Source organism: Anser anser, assembly GCF_964211835.1.
Source record: "Anser anser genome assembly, chromosome: 6".
In the NCBI taxonomy this organism is placed as follows: domain Eukaryota; kingdom Metazoa; phylum Chordata; class Aves; order Anseriformes; family Anatidae; genus Anser; species Anser anser.
Window position 1 is genome coordinate 24,901,142 of NC_139726.1, and position 23,007 is coordinate 24,924,148.

A 23,007-nucleotide genomic window follows, 5' to 3' on the forward strand; every position below is an offset into this window, starting at 1 on the left:
ATCACATTACAACTATGTATCCAAAGTCTCCAGAAATCCATGCATACTGCTCCCATAAAAAGTAAAAATGTCATTTTGAGAGGGGATAAACTTCTGATGAGGGCAGTCACACTGGAAATTGGCCATTAATCCCTTTAAATAAATATAACCCCCAGAAAGATGGAAGTGTGAGCAGAATATATATTTTTTACACTTGAAAATGCTGAGGTGCGCAATAAGAAGCTTTCACTTTAGCGCTTACAACTGAAGTTATCCTTCAAAAGCCCATTTTACTCTCATGAGATATTTCTCTCCAGTCATTCACTTTTCAAAGCCTTTTGCAACTTTAAGATTGCAGTAAAGCTGACTTTTATACCGTTTCAGTAGCTTTTTCTCCCTCATCCAATCTGTCTCATTCCTTGGAGACATTTGGTGTTTTTTCAATTTCCTCAACACTTAATTAAGAAATAAAGAGAATACTCTTTTCGTGATGTATAGACAGTGGGCTTACAATACATCCTTGTGATAAAGAATTCCTCCGCTAGATCACGCAACTGATGAAGACCTTGCTCTCACACTAGCTTACCTAGTTGACGTGTACTGCAGCTACACTTTGTTGAATAACTGATAATAGGGAACCGAACACAATTTCTGCTAAAAACAGTTTTAAACATAGCTTTATTGCCTTAAAAGATCCAGTGGAGTAAATACGCCTCCTGTACTGACATCACCAATATGGTATTTTGAAACACCAGGCATTTGGAAAGGTTCACTTAAGAAAAACTAATTCATCAGTCTGATGCCTCTCTTACTTCTGACACTCCACTAGCCAGTCCATGGCTGCTAGCCCTCAAAATTCTCATTATTCAAAAATACTCTAAACTGCATCATTAGCCATTTTTCTTAAGCCTGGCTCAGGCAGTCATAAAAACCCCTGGGAACTCTAATTTTTTTTAAATATCCCTCTAATCCTTGCAGAGAAGACTGGAAACATAAACCCTAAAGGCTCAAAAACTAGAAGGGAATTAAAGAGAAACCAATTTTAGTTTTCTCCTAGGACCAGACACAATATTTTTTGAGTGTTCAGAAGTGACAATGTTTCTGGCAGCTAAGCGGAAGTGTTGCTGTCCTCTTAGCCATGCACTTGATCAGGTCCCGTATTGCTGCTGCGTTTTATTGCTGTAAAACACACAGGACTTAAAAAATACCTTCAAGTCCGGTCCTCTTAAACCTCAGCTTTTATCATCTAGCATCATGCATAAAGCCAATTCTCCTGTACTGGGACATTAGCTCCCCCTGTTCCCACTAGTAAGCTGCTCCAAAGCAAAGCTCTGACAATCAGATCAGTCTGGCCATACAAGGTTTTCATGGGTCATCTCCTGATGCTTGTTCTGGGCCAGCATTGATTGCTGGTTTAAGGTTCCTCCTTCCCTGCTATGTGCAGGAAAATAAAAAATATTCTCTGATGTATTTTATTTAAAAAAAAAAAAGGCAGGTGTTTCCTCTTCCCTCATGTTACCACAACCTCCCCATTCTCTTAGCCTTTATTCTAAAGCCAAGGAAATCTCCCCACAAAAAATAGGATTTCCCTTTCCCTGATCAGAACCACTCTCTGCACCCATCACCCATCTGAACTCATTAACATCAGCATTCACATCTGCTCCCTAAATTCCAGACGAGGACTCATCAATACTGCAATTGCAAATTAGTGCTTCCTTATCCCTAAAATCAGGAAGTTCAGGCATCACCAGTTCATTTACCAACATACTTGTAAACAATATACAAATCAACTTTTGATTTGTTTAATCACAATTCATTAGGTGTAGCAATTAAATAACTGGCAAGTATCAGTGAGAGTTCTCAGCTACTGTAATTCATTCAGCTTATGCTAAATGACTGATTCAATCAGTAACTGAACTGTCAATTAAATGACACTTTGTTTTTAAATATTTATCAGTCCTTTAGCTAAGATGTACAAACAAAGTCCAATTCAACCCTCAGCAGAAACAGACTGCCATTTTTCACAGGAAACCACGTGGGAAAGCAACTCTAGTTCCAAGACTCAACAAAATATCCTTGCAAAGGAAAGGATATTACAGATGTACCTTCCACAGGAAAAAAAAAATCCAAATACTTCCCCTGAAAATCCTGGTTTGTAGCCAGTTTTCTCTAGAAGTGAATCCATTTAGTCAACATATTTATTTTTCAGGAATTGCACAGCCATTAAATGGCATCCTGACGACTTGCTTCAATATTTTCAAACAAGCATCACAAATGCAAAGATGAAAAATAACTAAATTTTACAGAAGTAACTTTTGAGTTTTTAGGTTTTTAGTTTAGTTCTCCCCCCCCCCCCCCCCCATCTGCTTTTGAAGACTTTCCCACAAATTTAAACTAAGAAACAAAACTGACACTGAGAAGTTAGGTGAGATGGCAGTTTTGGTTTCCCAACACTTTCAGCCAACAAGGTCTGTCATTCAGAGACCATTCTTGAACTAGGCTGATATTGCCAAAGTCTCCTCAATCCTGTTAATGTCTTAAGTTGGGTCGTCGGCTCTGGCAGCAGTTCTAGCTGTGCTGGAGATGATCAACTGGTATTTTTCAGGAAATGGGACTGTACCCTAAACCTTACTCTCCCTCTTTGATATATGAAAAATCTCTTTCCTAAGAAAAACAAAGGAAACATGTCAAACAACAATGACAACAAACAAAGGAAAAAAAAAACAGGCACCAAGCAATAGGGAAAAAGAAGCATGCTAAGGGCTAACTCAACACAGTTGTAGATACTATAGCAGAACCTTCAGACACAGTACAACTATATCCTGACAGTGATCAACCCTGAGGTCTTGGCCTCTAAAGATATTCAAGGGTCACATTGGACCATGACAAATTTGCAGGATAGTCACAAAACAGACACCATTTGCATGTTACTAAGTTTCTCGTTGTGTAATTGCGGTCTAATTTTACATTCCTAACACTGCAAAAATTCTCAAAGATAATCAGCGTGTGAAGAATGGCAGCAAGCTCAAGTCCACCTTTGTGTTTGCTCAGCTTTATAAATGCCAATAACCAAACAATTTACACACCTAATCACCCATAGATTAATCACAGTCAAGGTGTCAAAAGCCATAAGATATGTTCACTTGGTCAACACAAGAAACAGAATACAGCAGATTAGTCTGCCCTGTCTTGATGCAGACCAAAGTTCTTGCAGAACTCTTGAGCAAGCACAACACAACACCATTACAGCACACTGCTACTGCTGGACCAAGCATATACAAGCACGCATGCATCTATATTATATAAACAACATACAGGCACCTTGTCAGATTCTCTCACTTTACCCTTTCCATGAAGTAACACTAAAACAGACATCCAGTTACCCTAATGCACAAGCCAATACTTAAATAGTTTCATCTGCGAAGATGGCATCTGCAGTTTATTTACCATTTACTGGGAGCCTGTTTTATCCAGATTTTCACTGGAGGAAAAAAAAAAAGAAAACACCCTTGCATTTCAAACACTAAGCAGTGACTTCTACATTTATATGAGAACAAACTGAAATAAGAGACTTCACAGGGTCCAGACCCAAGAAGAGGTAACTCATAAGTTCTTTGTCATGATTTTCTAAAGACATTTCAGACTGCTATAACAATGGCATTCAAGGTCTCCTGTAAATGTGCAGTGAACAATATCTTCATGGTTCTGCAAAGGCACCAGGTAAAGGTTTCCAAACTATATTTTGAATTACACCATAAATCCAATGACAAGGTCCCTACCTACTTACATTTGCTACACCATTAAGCATGATTCTGAACTTAAGACTACATCAAAAGAACAAAACACAGCTCAGCTACTACTAACTGCATTTTTGCTCTCAAAACAACCTGTAGCATACTGCCAGCTCCTGCCCTAAGGGCATAGGTTATCGGGATTATCTGGATGAATCCTGAACACTAGAGAAATGGTTTAACCATGCATATTTTTTTATATACAAAATTAGGCATGTAACTATCATTTTAAAGGACCTATACTCTTCTTCCTATGTCTGAGTGCTTGGAATGTATACAGTAATTTAGGACCATTTGATCTTTTCTGTTGTTGACCTTCCCAAACCAAACAGGCAGATGGACCAGGGAACCACAAAGCCAGATTACTTTCCTCCTGCAGTCATTCATGTGATTCCTTTAATGAACACGCTTATTTCAGGGTATGCACAAATTCTGCAGGGAAGACTTAACAGAGAACCTGAAACTGTGTAATCATCAGCTGACTTTCCTAAGCCAATTCATACTAACAATTTACTGCAGAACATTGAAAGAAAAACATAGCAATTTCTCCTATGTCCATAAAAATCATAGCGAACTCATTTACTGAAAGTAGGATAGAAATCTAATCAAAGAAAGCCATATGGAAGAACTATATTCTATACAGAAGTAATGAATTATATTCCAAATTAATTCTTGTGCAAGAAAAATAGTTGGGAACAAATAAATCAGGAGCCTAAAACTCTGTCAGAGAGTGAACTCATTTGGGAAGTACAGCTGTTGTGCTTTAGAGATTTGGATTAAAATCCATCATTATCTTTCAGTTAATACTCTTTCACCAACCAATCAGCAGTCATATGGTGTTTACCAACCCTGGTCACTTAACCCACTTGAATGGCCTTTGTGCTATAATTTGTACTTCAATACAATCAGATTACTTCTAATCTAAATGATTTGTGTCCTTTATGGGACAGATAAACACTAATCCCAAGGTTCCTAAAACATTGCAAGCCTAAACATTGCCAGTATGACATTCAGTGTCTGCAGTTTTAATGGAGTGTTTCATTCAAATTGGAAAATATTTGATTTGATTGTACTGACCTTGCATTTTAGATGCTTGTTCCAGCTTTCTTATATAGACAAAGAAGAATCATCAGCAAAAAAGAACACTCAAATATACAAAACCAGCAGCAAATAATCATTATACCGATACTTAGGCACTACTTTTTGATCAAGTTATTTCACAGGAAAAGATATTTATTCTTTAAAAGTAGACTAAGCAATGAGAAACATTTTAGAACTTCTTGCTGAGCAAGACATTACACGTGGTAACAGCCCACAGTCCCCAGCTCTCGATTTAAAAAGCCCTCCTTCTCCAGAACACTTTTCCAAAGATTCAGCAGTTAAAACGTCCCCTATCATTTGTGTTCTTCAGTTAATCTTGAGTGACGCTTGAAATAAATTGCACTACAATGAGAGTCTAACATCCAATTACATTTGCCAGTAATACGCTTAGGCTCTGATCTCATGCAGGTGGATCAACGAACATGTGACAAACTTCCTAGAAAAGGCGGAACCCACAGATGCAAATACTTTTCCACGATTGGAACCAGGTACATCAGTGTATCTGTAACCTCAAAAAACACCAGAGTTGGGAAGAAGAATACAACAGTTCAGTAATAACCTCCTGGGGAGGGCAAGTATGCAAACACCTAAGTACATAAAGATATTATCAGTGTTATGCTATCATATTCACACAACCGCTAACATACTTTTTTTTTTTTAACCTAGAAAAATGGGTAACTACAGAATATCATCTTCTAAAATAATTGATTGCCAAATTAGGCAGGGATAAGTGTACCTGAGAATTGGATAAAAACTTTCCCAAGAAAAAATTAAGATGCTGGAAGACGTGTACAGCATCATAGCTAGCACCTTACGTGAATCTATACATGTTTACTTATAATACTTCAGCACAGGTGCTTGTATTTCATTTCAGCTAAAACTCTTTCCTAGTTGATGGACTAAACTAGGAAGAGAAAGCCCAGTTTCTTCTGGTATCCCGCTCACAAGCAAAACAGCTCTCAGCAGTAACTTCAGCCTACCCTGTAGCAAAGAGTAAACAAATATATGCAGAGAAGTAGGAATCACCACCACTGTCAAAATTTTACTGCCAAGATGTGAGCCCGACACGTAAACCTTTAAAAAGCCTCCATCTACGTTTGAAAGGAGTGATGCAAATCTTGTACAGCAAAACGTAGAGCACAGGATGGACTGCACTATGAAATTTTCCATTCAGCAAAGAGTACTTACTTCCAGGATTACTCTGCAAATGGTACGTACCTTATTCTACTTTGGAAATGGCCCTTTCGGCATTCCTTTTACTTGGGGCAAGATTCCTATTATATATCATGCAACCGCCTTCTGGAAAAGCCTAGCAAAAATTACAGCTTCTTGGACATTTTCCATGTGAAGTAACAAATTCAGAAGTGCTGGGAAAGCCTCTGTAATTCTGTAATTCATTTTTAGAATAACCAAAACCATTAAAACTATAAAAAATCCAGAATTAACTAATTTGAATTTACAGAATTGTAGTTAAGAACATCAGAAACACCGTAACAAAGATGTTATAAAGGCAAGTATTCCAAAACTAACAGAAACATAATTAGAGAAACTTCTGGCATAAGAGTAACAGAGCACACAATAACCTCTTTTGACACAAAAGTTACTGAAGTAGACAAAACAGCCACTTGGAAAAAAAAAAAAAAAAAGCTCCTCAAAAGGCCTCAGCCAACAGAAGTTGTTGGCCTGTTGAGGGTTTTCCACCCTATTACTGGAATTCACAATATACAAGCCATAATAGAATACTATTCCAGTCAGAATATCACAAGTCATGCTACGATACTATTTCTCTCAGATTAAGAAAAAGTTAAAGCTAGATTGAGAATACATGTAACAACTACATTAAACTAAATTTGAGCAAGAAAGACCACATGCTCATTTCTATTCCTATCTGCTATTTTTCTGCTTTACGGAAGGGCCACATTCCCTCCTCGCTCCAATGAATTGGATATGTGACAAGGAAGCAAACAACCGTAAGTCACACCAACATGGACTTTTACATCCTTGCCGTAATAAATGAGAAGATGCTTATAGTTGCTTTCTCCTCCTCCCCAGCATACTAGTCACCTAGCTAAGGAAGGCATTAAACAATTGGAGGTGTGAACCCAGCCTAGCTTTCCACTTCGTTAAGTCATATATCATTTTTTACATAGGAGTCACAGAGCTATAAATCATGTGAGACAGAATGAGAACTAATTAAAGGGTCAGCTAAGCACATAATTTTGCATTGTTGCACATCAGAGAGCTTTAAAATTGGCTATATTTTCTGTAAAATATTATCAAATATTACAAGACATTTCAAGCAGATAGTTATTATTTTTTTCCCTAAGAAATGGGCACTACTATATAAAAAACATCAATATTTAATTTCCTAGCATGGGAGCACCATGAAACTCCAAGTCAACCTTTTGTTTCTTTTTTAATAGCAGACTTAACTTTGCCTCGCACACGTGTAGCGGTGAGTCTTGAATACAGTGCTTGAATGAAGTCTTTTTTTTCCTGTTAGACCAAGCTTTTATGCTTTTGAAAACAGAAATTCAAAATCCAAGAAATCTATACATGTACTAAGGCAAAGCATTAATCAAATGCACCTAAATCTAGCAGTTAAACTTAACTGTGAACACTTCAGGCTACTTACAGAATTCCTTTGCCTACAAGCTATGGTTTATTTCAGAAAAACAATCTATTTCCTGAGGCCAGATTTCTAAGTCAATACAATTAAGTGATACAACATTTTCTTTGAAGGTTAGAGGTAAATCTATTGGAGACATGTTAACTGAAAGAAAAAAATTACAACCCAAGAGGGCTTTTAAGTATGCATAATATTACTGGAGCACCTAGAGTCTCCGTTAGTGGGCAAGAAACTCATTATACCAGGGTCACATAAAAATAGAGCATGGGGATGATCCTCCAAACCAGAGCGCATTTTCTCCAGGGGATTTTTATATAGGTATGGATATGTTTTATTTTTATTCCTTCTCCATTTTCTTTTTAATGATGTAATAATTGCAGCTACTGAAGAAATTCATCACCATCAAATGCAAGAAAATTCATTTCAGAGGTTTTTAAAATAAATATATTCATCAATCACAATAATGCATGACTGCAAAGCATAGTCAAGTGCTTATATAGCAGTCTTATCTGTTTTCATAAATTTGCTTTCCCATCAAATACTTTAAAATAAGGAAGATCAAATATTTTTCCACTCTGAATGTGTACGCAGGATTCATAACTTAAAAATAAAGGCCACTCTTTTATTCTACTGAATAAAAAAATGCATTGGAAATGTTTTAGAAATAGTTTTACTTCAGGTTTAAATGACTGGAAATGGGGCTCACAGACATTTTTATTAAATATGGGGCAGCATCCATCTGAATATTTGCATTTTACTCTGATATCCTAGTGAGTGTCTCGCCACTCTTCTAATTTTTAGAGATGGGTTTCAACAAGGAAGGGGGACATGGATCAGATACACAACTAGGCCAAATGCTAAGGTCAACAAGCCATCACAGGTGGCAGGAAATTAGAAAAGTCAAGAAATACAACTGAAGGAAAAGACCAGAGACCAATGCATTATGCTGTGTGATGAGATGACAAAGAGGCAGGCTCAGAGGATAGCCAAGACCAGGAATGGCAGGGAAAGGGGCAGAGGACGGCACAGGCCACAGCAGTGGTGCCCCCAGGCCGAGCCAGGCCACCAAGCCACCGCTTGCTCTCCCACGCTCTTTAGTGCCTGCCCCAGCACTTCTCGCCTCTCCTGCTGTTGATGCCTGTTGGCACCCCTCCTCTTGCTGCCCACACTGATCCCAGCCTGAGCCAAAAGGAGGGCAAATCCAGCCCCATCTCCAGCCCAACCCATCCTGCCTGACCTCTGCCCCAGGAGACATGAGTCTAGGCTACCCCAACAGCCTGGAGACTGCTGTGCAGCCTTCAAAAACTCATGAGACCCGACTTCTGTGCCTGACGGGTGGAACAAAACACCCAGTCACAGGCCAGTCCTTCACCTTATTTTTCCCAGGCCTAATTCCCCGAGCCTGACTGCAACAAGTTCATCCAGGAAAGGCTTGGCAGGTGTGATGTTTCCTCAAAGACTTGGCATCACCCAACAGGAAGGCCTCATGGAAGCCAGGGATCTCACAGATGCTCTGCTCCCCTCCCTAGCCTCCCCACCCAGCAGAATAGGGCAACTCTGTCCACCCGCTCCTGCTCCAATGCATTACAGGGCAAGGGTGACCTTCAAGCGTTCAGGATCCCAAGCATCCTTGAGGAAGTTTCTCAGATTCACAATATCCTAATAGCTCTAGCATGTATTTGACAGCACTCTGGTAAGTGAGCTGAGTTCCGCTGATAGCTTTTTGGAAATACCATGAAATACAAATCCCAGTAACAAACATTCTGGAGGCAAGAGTGTGACACTGCTTAAAAATAAATTATTGTCCTTTTTTGAAAACTAGCCCATTCAGAAATGCAAGCTGAAGTGACCAGTTTAAATAGCATAAAATAATCCTTTGGTCCAATGCCAGCATCTTCGACCTTTAAAGATATTTTAAAGTATATGTATTTGTTGCAGTAAGTCATTGCCATGAAAAGAATTTGAGGGTTTGCACAACCTGTCAAGATGGAAGAATAAGCATGACAGCAGCATAACAATACACAACACCAGTGGATTCAACACATGTAGTCAAACGTACATAATCAGAAACTCAAAACTTTGATGCAGCATCACACAAAACATGATCTCAAGCTCTGCAAAAACAGGAGCCACTCCACAGAAAACCACATTAATATTACAAGCATATTTATACAGTAGTAGTGCATGAAAGCAAATCTGCCAAGACCCCCAATGCTCAGCATGAAACAAGCTGTTGACTCCAAATTCCCCATTACAGTTCCCACAGTTATCATAACCACATGGTAAAATAAGCCTCTGATTAACTGTGTACAGCACATGGAGCAGGAAGCGGCCACAGTGCTGCATGCAGAGATTACAAACCCCACACGTTCCTTTCGGCCACAGACAATTTCTGTGTCATGTCATCTAGTGCTTAAAACCAGCATGCAGGTTTTTGTGCTTGCTTTTTTTTTGTTGTTGTTGTTCTCTAAATCAGATTAGGATAAAGCTTTCCTCTGAACAAGGTCAAAGTTTTCCTGTCCCTATCCATACCTAGATGCCCATTTTAAACATGGAGAAAAAAAAAATCAATTCCTTTCTACAAAACTACAATACAGAAACTTGATCAATATTCTAATTTACAGTTAGGGAAGAAAAATGAAAAGCTTTTGAGAGCTACAGACAACACAAAATAAAGATCCACAGTGTTCCTCCAAGGGCAGAGGCTTTTCAGGCTTTTAAACTGCAACAAACCACCACTAGGTTATATGAACAAATACTGGCTGATGTGAACTCAAAGAGTTAAAAACAATCATTACAGCATTCCTGTTTTGTCTCACTCTTCTTCCCCATCCTATTTGTGTAACACAAACTGTAATTATGAGGGGACAATTGGTACTCATCACATTTACAGAGTTAAAACATGGCATTATAACAGTGTTGAAAATATAACCAAATTATGAAGTTAACTATATAATCAAGTTATGATATTCATTCCGTCAACATTTATTACTGATCAGTGCAACTTTCTTTGATGTTTGCTAAAGTTCATAAAGCTTTATTTTCTGGTTTCTTAAGCTATTTTTGTACTACTCTCGACTTGTAGACTAACCCACATGCTGAGGAGAGACAGCAGAATTTGATTTGAAATGTTTTCTCAAATCTGGCTGAAAGAGAAAGAAAATGCTAGTGTGGGCGGCTGTTGTCTAGCCTTTCAAGAATATCGCTGCTCAAGAGCATCTGCCACCTGCCTGCAGTGAAGAGGCTTCACATACAGTGGTATTAGACTTGCTCAAACTAGATCAGTAAAACTACAGCAGGCTCAAATACTTCTACGAGAAGAGCAATTTCTATCAAAAAAAAAGTTATTCGTTTGCAGAAAACATTAACTTTGAGCAGTTTAATACAATATAATAAGACAACAGCACCAAATGTCACTACCCATATTGTTAAAGCATTCCATGTTCTTCTGTATTACCTATGGGACTGGAAGTGTCATCATCCCACTTTGACTGCCCCAAACTTTTTATCTCTAATAAGATTCTGCTGCTTCTGAAAAGAACATTCTGTCTAAAAGAACATGCTGAAGTTTTCCATGCCGGGATCTAATGAAATAAGAGCAAATACCAGCAAACAGACAAAGCATGTCAAGCCTAGCCTCTAATGCTTCTCCATACAGTAGTATGAAGTTGATTTCTCCACTGCGTCAGTCATTCCATAACATCCAGAAGCTACGCTCTCTACCTAAACGTTTGAAAAGCACTGATGAACAATGAAAGACTTCCCAAGATTCCTTAGGACTGAATCTAGGGATTGTCTAATTTGCTTTAAAAAAAAAAAAAGGCATCAAATAGGCTTTTTAAATTACAAGAACACATTTCCCCTCCTCTCACAGACCAGAGGTCAATCAAGACAACCGACATAAGTCATGAGAACAGCTACCTCCTGGGGAAAAAAAAAAAAGACAACAACAACAAAAAAAACCTGCCTCATTTGGTGTAAACTGCCTCATTTTGGTGGTGGAAGCAGGGGACCACAAGAGAAGAGATTCTCCCAAGGTTAAGGCACCTGAACGCTGCAGTGCAGAATCTGTCTGTAGCCTGGCCTCTACCACAGAACTGCTAGTAATGCTAAGAAAGTCATTTAAATCAAGCCCTCCAACAACACTAATTGTGCACCGCTTTCCTAGGAGCCAAACTTCCTGAGAGCTCTAGTTTACAGAAGTGCCGAATGTTTGTGCTTCAATGCAAGGCAACAGAAGCGCTGCCATGAACACGCACTACATCACTCTGAGCATTGACATACCAGCTTCCACGACTCTCCAACAGAGCATCTAACGCTGCCTCAAGACCTCTCTGTGCCAAAATTCCCTGTCCACACAGGGGGAAGGCCACCCATTTACATCATGGAAGTGTTGCAAAGATTATTTATTTAATTTTACTCTTTGCAAAGCACACAACTACTACAGGCTATGCATCAGCGAGAAAAAAAAAATCTTAAGAACAATGTTTGATTGACAAGCCACACACCAAAAGATCCAGGGAAAGCCATTCATCAGTAATCCAGCATTAGCTATCCTGCTCACGATGCCTGGTGAGAGCCCCACAGAAAAAAAACAAAAATGATTCATGACTATATGCACCAAAAGGCTCAGTTAAGGTTGTACAGACATTTCTGGTGTTTCCTTATTTTCAAATAGCTAACTTAGCAACTTCTAAGTTCTGTTAATGCTGTTTGACGTCTAAAATACAGGTATGCTCATTTCACTGATTAGCAGGGGAGTAGTTCTGACTATGCAGAAGCCCCCCAGTCTACCCAGCATGAAGTTCTGGTGCACAGCGCACTAGCACTGCTGAAAAGACTGCAGAAATGGACAGAGGTAGCATCTTCTTACATAAAGCTTTGACATTGATCTATAAGGGATTTTCTTAATTAGTAACATGCATTAAAAAATCTCATTTTAAAAGAAATATGAAGTGCATCTAGGCACTTACATGCACCTGCAATTCCAAGTCAAAGATTCACCATCCAATTATTAGCAGGTGGCCAAAGGAAGAAAAATTAAGCAATTTTTTTCTTTGTCATATGCAGTCATGCAAATATAGAGACTAGGTGGCTTATATTCTTCTGCTGTCTTATATTAGCATTTCCATTATAAAATCCCATTAGGAGGTTCCTATACGTTCTTTGGAAGTCTTGCTGACCAGGGCAGAGTACAGGCACTTTAAGAGTGTTTACTTAATATCCTCCCCAAACTCATCTTCTCTGTAATAAGTCCTGGTAATGAGTCTCTGTGCTCAAAATTATTGTTTTTCCCCTGACTTTGGAAAACAAGCTCATTTTCAAAGCTCATAATTGTGGTAGAAACAAATGAACACTGCAAAAAAGTAAGCCAAGCTACATAAAAATCACATTATAGTATTTTTCTTTCTTCCCATTTTGAAGCATACCATGCTAATGCTGCCTGTCACATCATTTGTCCTTGAACTAATTAATGTTTGAAATTGTATCAGATTGTAGGACTAAAGAGACCTGATAGTCTACAGTATTCAAATAAGATGTACTGAGAAGTGTCAAATTAAAACTCAACACCATGAACTGTTAAGCAAAGCCTCCAACCATACGCTGAACTTCTCGGTACCTGTGCAAGTACATACAGAAAGAACAACGTGGCCTACAGCCATAATCACACATGCTATAAACTCACGAGATCATACAAGCTTGGTAATGGTGAGCAGTGTTAAAGATTCAGTAGGTGGCATCCTCTGCTGGGAGTAAGCACACCACCAGCCACCATTAAGTAAAACAACTTTAAAGCACTCAGCGTTACAAGACACTGGTTCTACAGTGTCAGCATTTTGGCTGCCATGCCACACCAAAGACCTCACAAATAAGAAAAATACCACGGTGCCTTAAAAAAAAAAAAAAAAGTTTTAATGTTATATGACAATTCAGGCTTTACTTAATTAATTTTACCTTGCTTTCCTGACCTTCCCCTATCCTTTCCATCAGGTAGAAGATTGTTCCTTGGTACCTGCCCTAAGCAGTTACGTTGTCTTCCTTTACACACAAGGCTTACCTTAGCCTTATCAGGATCACCTTCCCTGCCACACAGCTGCAAGTGAAGGGGTGAATGTCATCATCATATTATCACAAAGTGGGCTGGCTTTGGGATTTGTGGTTTCTTTGCAAGAGGAAACTCTGTGAGATGTCTCAGTATGATTCACCCAGCTGTAGGAGATGCAATCACCCTGCTTCACGTGCAGAATGAATGACTTAGTTGCAGATACGCTCCAAGTCCCTCCCATTTTCAGCACTGGCATCTCTGCACCAAACAGTTCTCCGATAGAAAGCCGTGAGTAATGAAACACCGTCCGACATATTCTAGAACCAGAGCATTTTACCAAAAACACAGCCTATCATCCTGTCATGAGGTAAAGTAACCTGGAAGAAGGTCTCAAAAAATCATGAACCAAGATGGGTATTTATGCAGATCCTGAATTTCATATCTGAACATGCATTGCACTTGTTTGAAAATTGAAACCTGTTTACTCCCTGCTCAAGACAGAACTGCAACATTTTAAAACCTACAAAAGGTAGTTTAATGAAAAGACTTCAGGTTGTAACGTAAGGTGAAAAGGACTTTGTGTGTCTAACATTAGTACAAACAAAGGCAAAAAAAATATTTTTTTGCTAACCTCCTCCCCTTACATTCCCATATTATAAACATTTAACACCAAAAAAATGTTGTTGCCAATAAAGAAAGCATTATAGGGTAATTTGACTGAGGAATGAAGCATTATCAATGTTTCCGTAACAGACTAACTTACTCATACCCAAATAATCATCAATAAAGTAAACAGTGCAGTTTAACTAGATGTGCATTACCACCTGTCCTTATAAGATCTGCCTGGCAGTCCAACAGCAGCAAAATAGGAAGGTGCCAGTATTGGTAAGCGAAGGATTGGAACTGCACTGATATAGTTAGATTGGTTTACAAGTCTTCTATATTTACAAGCCTTGGCAGCTCAGGTTCTCTAATGAATTTTTAACATGTCAATTAATATGTTTATACAAAGCAATGTCAGCTTTAACTCATACACAAGAAAAATCACAGTTGCATGCAGAATGTACAACATACGTGTTAAGAGGCTACATTTCACTATATAGAGATATTGAAAAGAATTATTGCAGACAATCTGATGAGAATGCATCTAGAAAAGAAACAATAAAGTTGCGGAAGTTAATGGGCATGATTCATCACTCTTGGAAATATGTCAGCATCAAGAAATGTGAAGTGTTGCAGGGCATTAAAAAAAAAGCTTTTTGGGGGGGAGGAGGGGGGGAAGGGCTGGTGGGTTTCTCTTTTGGGAGAGGGGAAGGCACAACCCCCCCAGCCTCCTGTCATTAAAAAAAACAACACATTATACTGAAACAAAACACCAAGTGTTTTGTTATCCCATAGTTTATAAACTTACTGTTGATGCCAAGAATTAAGCATTATTTACTTAATAACATTGACTTCCACCATGTGCAACAGTATTAGTGCTGCAAAACAGTAGCTGGCGTTCTTTCTCCAACAATGTGGAATGCAGTCAAATAACTGCACTGTGAGACATGATTTTTGCCTTAATTCCCTAGTTTACTCTGTACATTACATAAAATCAGAAAACATGACTTAAAAATCCTTACAACACAATTTTTCAAGGTGTTTTAAATGTTTTTTTTTCAAAGATTTTTCTTTAAAAACATTTTCATGTGTTAAGTAAATACAAAAACGAACTTCCCATAGAAAGATTAAGCATGGTCTCTGGAGCTGCAGTACAAAGAGAAATTTCACCTCTGAGGAGAATCAGGGCATTTTACACTTGCACAGAAAATAAAAATAGAAAATAGCCCTTCAATTAAGGCCAAATTGTTTCTGTAAAGCTAGGCAAGCAGAGCTTCTGGTGAAAATCCACCAAGCAGCTAGTGGGACGTTGCGATCACACCGGAGAGTGAAGTTCCTGCAATTCCTTCAGCTCACTGTACAAATTCCCCTTTCAGTAGCTGGAATATGGTAGCACTTAGTATCTGCCTCTGCCTTCCTTGCATCAGAGGCAATATAGGCTCACATCTGATAAGATATTCCCATTTGTGTCATGATGGATGACATACGTTAAGTACTGACTTTCTAAAGCAAATACAAAAGTTACAGAACTATTTATCTGCTACAAGTTCATATTCAAGGAATGTTATCGGGTTTAAAGCATGTAACAAAAGTGATAACAGGATTTCAGAATGCAAGCTATTCAGATTGCAAAGTCATCTCTTCTTTGTATTAACTACAGATGACTTAAGCTTCGCAATGTATTTCAGCACACTAGAGCCAACCTTGCACTTAACTTTTGTCTCTGTTACATCCCAGCACAGCCTGTCAGATGTTTCAGGATTTGAGGCTACCACAGCTGTTCCATATGTTCATTTTTAAAATAACACTAATGTCTCATTTCATAGATTCTCAAACTCTTTCAGCAAATATTCTCAAGCCACAGTCCCTTGTGATAACCTGAAGAGCAAAGACTGCAGTGACGCTTAAGCATCTGTTATGTTTTATGCAGCAATCCTCACTGCTGTTCGAAAACTAAGGACTTCCAAGCTAATTAGCTAAGAAACCTACACTCCCCCAGAAGATTATCTTCCACAAGGCTTTTTCCTGCTTTTATACCATCTTATCCCTGAGCAAATGTAGTCAAGTAGGAAGACATCCTCTCAATTAAAACTTCACTGAAGAAATCCAAGAGAGGAAAAAGACAGGAACGGCGAAGAGCAGTTGCTCAGGAGAGGCTCCCGTTGGGGCGATCACAGCCGTCGCCACCGGCACGGAGCCCAGCGCAGACAGAACAGAGCAGCGAGGGACAGCTCCCACCACGACGTAAGCAGGGAAGATGACAAAGTCTTCTGACACTGTCTGGTTTTTGCTAATACTTTAAAGTTTAACCAAGCACCCATTATATTATTCATCAGGGAAAAAAAAAAAAAAGCAGCACAGGACCTAGATAACTTAATGAAGATATGTAAGAAGATTGTTTCTTTTCTGATTCCTTACCACTTTACAGATTATTTAACAAAACAACAGAAAGAAAAAGTTAGCATCGCCAATTTCACAATTCCCAATTTCACTTCTGCCTGCCTGACAAGAATCACACCAAACCCCACTCACTGGAGAAGGTGCGAGATACAGAAAAGCCATTCAAATAGACCGAACACCAGAAGACTTAGGAACAAGTCTGTGGCCATAGAAGGACACCCTACCACCCAAAAAGCAGAAAAAGGAAAAAACACCTCCCTCGCCCCTCTCTCTAAGCAGTCTACTGACCTGGTGAGCTGCAAAGAGCAGCAAGATGGCTTATTTGGGAAAGGAGAAGCAGCATAACCCATTCACACCCGCCTAGTGCCAGCTCCGAACCGCACAGAGAGGCAGCTCGTTCTCCTCCTCAGCAGCCCCCGTTTGGGAAGGGAAGGCCAGCGGGGCTGGGGGCAGCTGCTGCCCTGAGAGCAGCAGCGAGCACACCCTGCCTGCCCTCAGCTGCCCGCGGGCTCCGGCCACAGCACCCAGCGTGGGCCTTCAGCTGCAGCCCAGCGCCACGTCCCACCTGCCCGCTGCGAGGATGCCGCACCGCATCCAGTTACGTTTCATTCGGGCACAAAAACGTGCAGGTTCTCGACAGTAACAGAGGGCTTGTTTTGCACCTCGTTTTTATACTCTGTGAAAGACATCGCTGACATAGCAGCAAAGGGATGGAAACAAAACTATTTGCTATCTTCTCCCTGTATATTCAGCGCTTTGCTGCACCTAAACTTTTGCTTTGAAGATTTAAACTTGAGTGCTCACAGCTTTGGAAGTGCCAGACTTTCCTAGCATCCAAACTTTTCTATTCACACTTTCCTTCTTATGCTCAACAGCAAGATTTACCCTTAAACGCCAGCAGCAGAGCTCCCTCCTTTCTTTAGGGGCCAGCACCCAACCGCAGGCACACGGGAGCGTTCACCGCGGCCCGACACCGGGCACAGCCCCGCGCCCACCCTCCCGTTCGTGCCTCGGGACGGAGCGTGCAGGACGCCGGGCTCGGCGCTGCAAGCAAACCACCGCCCCGCAGGGGCTTGCGGCGAAGACACCTGGAAACTGACCACGGGCAGCGAGCTCATCCAGGGCGACTCCTGGACGCAGGTTAATTCCGCCTTCGCTGAAGAAACGCCCCGGTCCCAAAGGCGAAAATACGCGCCCTGCTCGGACCCCGACCCGTTTAGCGGCGCGCCCGGCATTTGCTAGCGGCGGATTTGGGGCTGCGGGGAGCCGCGGCCGCCGCCCCTCACCTGCGGCTCCGCCCGCCCCAGCCCCAGCGGTGACATTGAGCAAGGTCCCTGCCCCGCCGCGCCCGGCCCTTACCTCCGCCGCCGGCGAGAGAGATGCGGCGGGGCAGCCCCGCTCCGCCCGGGCTGAGGCGAGCTCGTCCCAACTCCGCCGGACCCGGGCGGCTCGCCCGCTGCCGCCGCCCCGGCGCATGCGTCCGGCGGCCCGGCCCGGCCCCGCCGCCCCGCCTCAGCGGGCTCAGGTGCGGGGCGCCCGCGGGCGGCCGCTGGGCGGTGAGGGGGAGGGCCGGCCCCGGCCCGCGCTGAGGGAGGAGACCTGGCCCCGCGGCTCCGCTGAGGGGCGAAGCGCCCCGAGTCGGGGCTTCTCCTGTCAGAAGGGCCACGGCTGTGCCCCGGCAGCATGAGCTTTCCATAAAACCCGCGGAAACACCATGCCGCCCGCTCCTCCTGCCAACCCTCGGCTCCTGCCCGTCAGGGCTGTGTGTTTGCTTCCTAAATTATGATCTTGGGCGCCGAAAGCCCACCTGTGAGCTGTGCAAAGCGGCTAGCATGAGCAGTAACTTGTGGTTTGTAAACTGTGCAAAGCCGTGTCTTAAATACAAACATTACCTTAGAAAACATCTCTTTTACAAGTACCTAACACAAATCACAACAGATGACAGACACATGAAAATAAATACAAACTTAAGTATAAGTACTTCTATAATATCGCCTTTTATATATCCCTTCAGGAGAACGTGATCCAAATGGCGAGGGAAATCCTCAATACTTAATGTGTTTGTTTCTCTTCAGAAAGGAAAACAAAAACATTTAACATTGATTAGAGAAAACTTGCTTGCTGCATCTTAATTTCAGCCTTTGGAGAACAGCAGTGCCACTCGATACTGTTAAGAATTGCATCATACCTTGTTTATGGTTCCGTGTTCAATAAATGACTTCATAGTTCAGGAAATGTTCAGAGTTTGAATTAATCATCCTGTTAAAACATGAAATCTGAGGTAAATACCCTTTCTTCTGCTCTGTCACCTACCACAAACTTCTTGCTTAGAAGAGATCTGAACACTAAGCATCACTAGCTGTTTTTGAAAGGTTTGCTGGTATCTCCTACAGAGAGAAAGAGAAGCTGAGAACATGACACATACCTTTTTCTTTTCTTTTTTTTTTTGTTTGTTTTTTTTTTCCTCCAGAAATTCTGAGTTTGTCTGAATCTCTAACGGCAGAACAGACGACACAGTGGGAAGAACCCAGTTCTGAAACTGGGAACACTAGACTGCTTAGAGAGGAGCTGCCAGTGTACGCAACCCCTTCAGTAACTCAGCTCACAAACAAAAAGATCCAGGCTGGCAGGATTTGAGGTAAATCAAACTCTAAACTGATTATCCAGCACGGATGATCCATGAAAGGAACATCCACATATGATCGTGCACCAGCAACATCCAACATTTTAATATTTGTTTATCTTTTATCTATCTTTTTGCCCCTTTCAAGACAAATTTGCTGTAATCTAAAGCAAGAGTCTCCAAAATGTTTTCAGAAAGCTCCAAATATCTAACAAACTGGAAAAATCAGAAAATTTCCCTTCATATCCAACTGTTAAATCCTATTGTAAAGAACAAGGAATATTATGTTCATGAAATATTATTTTTCTATGTAAGCAGCTGTTGTGGTTGCCATAGAGATGTTATTCAATCTCAAATTGGAAGGTGGTCTACAATGGCCATGCATCATATTCCCTGTTAAGATGAAAATGTTTAAGAACCTGTGTGAATTCTGTAACATTCTTCAGAACAAATGTACTTCCATTTAGTAGCCCTGTGATTTTTTATTTTTATTTTTTTAAATGACATTTCAGTGAATGCTAGCCATCAACCACGTACAGAGAGATGTAATGGTAGATAGATAATTGTATGTAGCTTTGAACAGTTTATGTGAAAGTGTATCTTGGATCTCTTTGAATGAACTGGTCTCTTCAGAAACACCATCATTTAACCCATAATTGTAAGGCCCTTTATAAAGCATTTTGTTTAAGCCATTCTCCATTGCTCTGGAGTAGACTCCAGCTCCCTATCAAATGCTCTACTTTAGAAGATGGCAAAATGGTAAGGATGGAAAATTTTAAACTCCATGTGATCTGCAGTATCGAAGTGTCATGTCTAATTTTTGTCAAATGCTGAAATCATGCTGGAAGTTATGAAATGACAGAACTGTTGTACAATTAGTATTTCTTAGGAGCTGAAGAACACCAACCAGTTGTAAAAGTGTTGTGAGCAGCAAAAAGACTTTTAACACAGGAGAGCTGGTGAGAAGGTACCTGGCCTGAACCCAGAGGAGCCCCCCAGAAGGGGGAGGGGGGTGTTTGCTCCATTCCCACTGAAGAGCTGCATGACCCAATTGCAGAAGGAGGCCAGGGAGAAAAAGAGGGTGGGCTCTTATCCTGAGTAGTGTAAGAATGTGCAGAGAAGGAAGAGGACATGCATGAATGGAATTAGAATTGCATTTTATTATTTCAATTTATTCAGAACTTAAAATTTCTGTTCTACCAAAGCAAACTGAAAATCTGCTGTTTTTTAAAAACATTTATCATTCAGAATAGATTTGATATGACATGAGTGTGTCACTTAAGGGAGTGGATCCATACAGAATGGTGCATGCAAACAAACCCCTTAGGGATATCTGCAACACAAAATTGGTTAGGGAACTCCCAAGAGCTGGAAAATATTTCCTGCCAAACCAAACAACAATATGAAAGGCCAACACCAATCTGTATCAGATTAAGGGGAGAGGTCACCACCGGAAAGTTTAGAGCAACCCTTACAGGCATGATATACCCTGCAAGAGCTATAGTACAAGAAATCCAAGTAACATTTTCTCTTTTCTCCAGAAAACAAACAAACAACCAAAACAAAAATAACAAAAAAACCCACCAAGACAATTGCTGAGCTCTCTACTCTAAGCCATTTTACGTATATCAAAGGCCTGCTAATAATTATGAGAAAACCTTCCTTACTTGACCATTGTACTTTTTGTGAGAATTAAGGTTCAATAAGTTTCTATGCTCATCCATTTTGCAAATAAGCTGTGCATCTAAGTACCACAGGGCATTTGAAGTATGAATATAGGCTTTATGTTATTGGTGGTCTATGCAAAATATGAAATTAGTGTCCTAATGCTCCAGATGGGGATTTGTCTCTGGTCATCTCATAAGGCCAATGAAAGGAAGAAGAATAAACTTTTCCAAGGAATATTCCACAAGTTTCCCTCTGCAGAAATACACCCAAGTGTTTCCAATTCTCCTTTTCAAGGGCCCTTTCCAACAACCTGATCAATGTTAGCCTTTGTGGGAACTGTTTCAGTAACAAAGATTTCAGAAACAGGGAGACCAGTTGTAGAAACAAAGAACACAGGTAGAGTCAGTTTGGTATTTCTTCTCTGTCAAGTACTAACTTTTCGTATAATGGGAAAAGTTTCTAAGTGTTTACTTCAACATCTTCTTTTCCAGGCTAATTGGCCTAAGCTCTCCAAAGTCATTTTCTCTTGACTGTAACTGATGATGAACACCCTTCAGTGTTTGCTTTGCACTCTCCAGTTCCAAGACAGCACTAGCCTTGTTGCTACATAGAGGTGAAGAAAAACTTAACGGAGAGTTTGCTCTTCACTTTCAGATTGTTGTACTTAGCCCTGCTTATTGCTTAGTTTTGCGTGTGTTTGCCATATTAATGGTCTCAACAGCATATTCAAAATAAAGATACTGGATTGTTATTCTTATTTTTAAAACACATTTCTTCACCAAGTTCTTCAAGATGGTGGATGGTATGTGTGCCTATGTTAAGCAACATACATGCCATTTATTGGTGTGTATGCATACTTTCCTAGGAAATAACACGATGCAAATTTGAAATAAGCATTGTCTTCCCTTATTTACTTTAGTTTTACACTTTTTAACAGTGTGAACGTTAATTACTTGTCTTTGAGCCTTTCATCCAAATTTTTTACTTGTTGGAATGCAATAAATATGTTAATTTTTTATGGTTATCATATGTCTTTAGTAATTATTTTAAAACATCTACCACAATACTCTAAAATTTGGCAAAACCAGAAAATAATTGCAATGATATCTAAAGCTTCTTATTTAGACCCATCTTTAGTTTAAAAAAAAAATTATTTTTTTCCTGAAGATTTCCACCTCATTCCTGTGATCTTCAAAATTAACATTTGTTGGAATTTTATGAAAACACAGCGAAAAACATGACCACCATCTTCCCAGCTTGGAAAAGTATGGTGAAGAAAGCCCCTCTGTTGACTGAAGCATGAACTGCTGTGCCTGAATCCATGCCTCTGTCCCTAATCACATTGAGGTCTTTCTGGTGTTTTCTCACAATGTTGCTTCAAAAGACTAAGATTTTTCCCTACTGGCATGCAGTTCCTTGTTTCTCTCCTGATTATTTGTTTTTCATTTAAGTTTTTTTTGAGTTGGTTCTGGATCAAGCATTTATTATTATTTTTTTTTAAGACTTCTGAAACTTCCTTGACTTCCTTACTCAATTTAAAAAGCACAGCTGTATGCACATCTTGAGGTAGGTTCCTCTAAGCGAAGCTGACATTTTATAACCAGATATCTTATATGGCTATTCTCTAGCTTCCCTGTTACTGCCTCTGGGGATACAATCCCAGATTTAGTCAGATCTCCATCTGCTTCTCCTGTAAAACAGACAAAGCAACTACTTAGCCACCTTGCTACTTCCTCACCAGTCTATCTTTGTTTTTTAAGTAGGGCAATGGTTTAGTTTGTTATTCTTTTCTACCATATTGATATTCATCCATATTTGATGCAGTCCTTGTTACTTGATTCTTTCTGCAACTTGCTATTAAGTCTTTACTGCTGTCTTCTTTATTTTCCTCACAGAATTCTAAATTCCCAGTGTCTTAAAAGTATGTTTAAAGCTCCCAATTGTCCTCTTAGCTGCTCAAAGATACCCCTTTCTTCAACTTGTGTCTGCTAGCTCTAGGGACTTCAGTATCTGATGAATTTAGCTTGGTGAGGTTGCTTGCAAATTATCTGCGTTATTCAAAATTATGTGATAAATTGTTTATATGATTATACTTTAGTCCATGAATTACCTGCAAATTATTCAATCATACATAACTATGCTGTTCATACTGTGTGACAGGTCAGTT

General features: G+C 40.1%; 1 protein-coding gene across 3 annotated transcripts in view; it reads right to left on the reverse strand.

Annotated features, from left to right (window-relative positions):
• ZNF385B (zinc finger protein 385B) overlaps positions 1-18,503 on the reverse strand; it is a 170,818-nt gene extending 152,315 nt beyond the window's left edge. The window contains exon 1 of one of the 3 annotated variants that reach the window (XM_083840906.1): positions 17,909-18,503. In XM_083840906.1, coding sequence (XP_083697032.1) covers positions 17,909-18,245 — 337 coding nt within the window. In that variant the 5' untranslated portion in view covers positions 18,246-18,503. Of the gene's footprint in view, positions 1-17,649; positions 17,875-17,908 lie in introns of those variants that run through there. The other 2 variants (XM_083840907.1, XM_083840910.1) reach the window with 2 other exon arrangements.
• Positions 18,504-23,007: the final 4,504 nt, after the last annotated feature.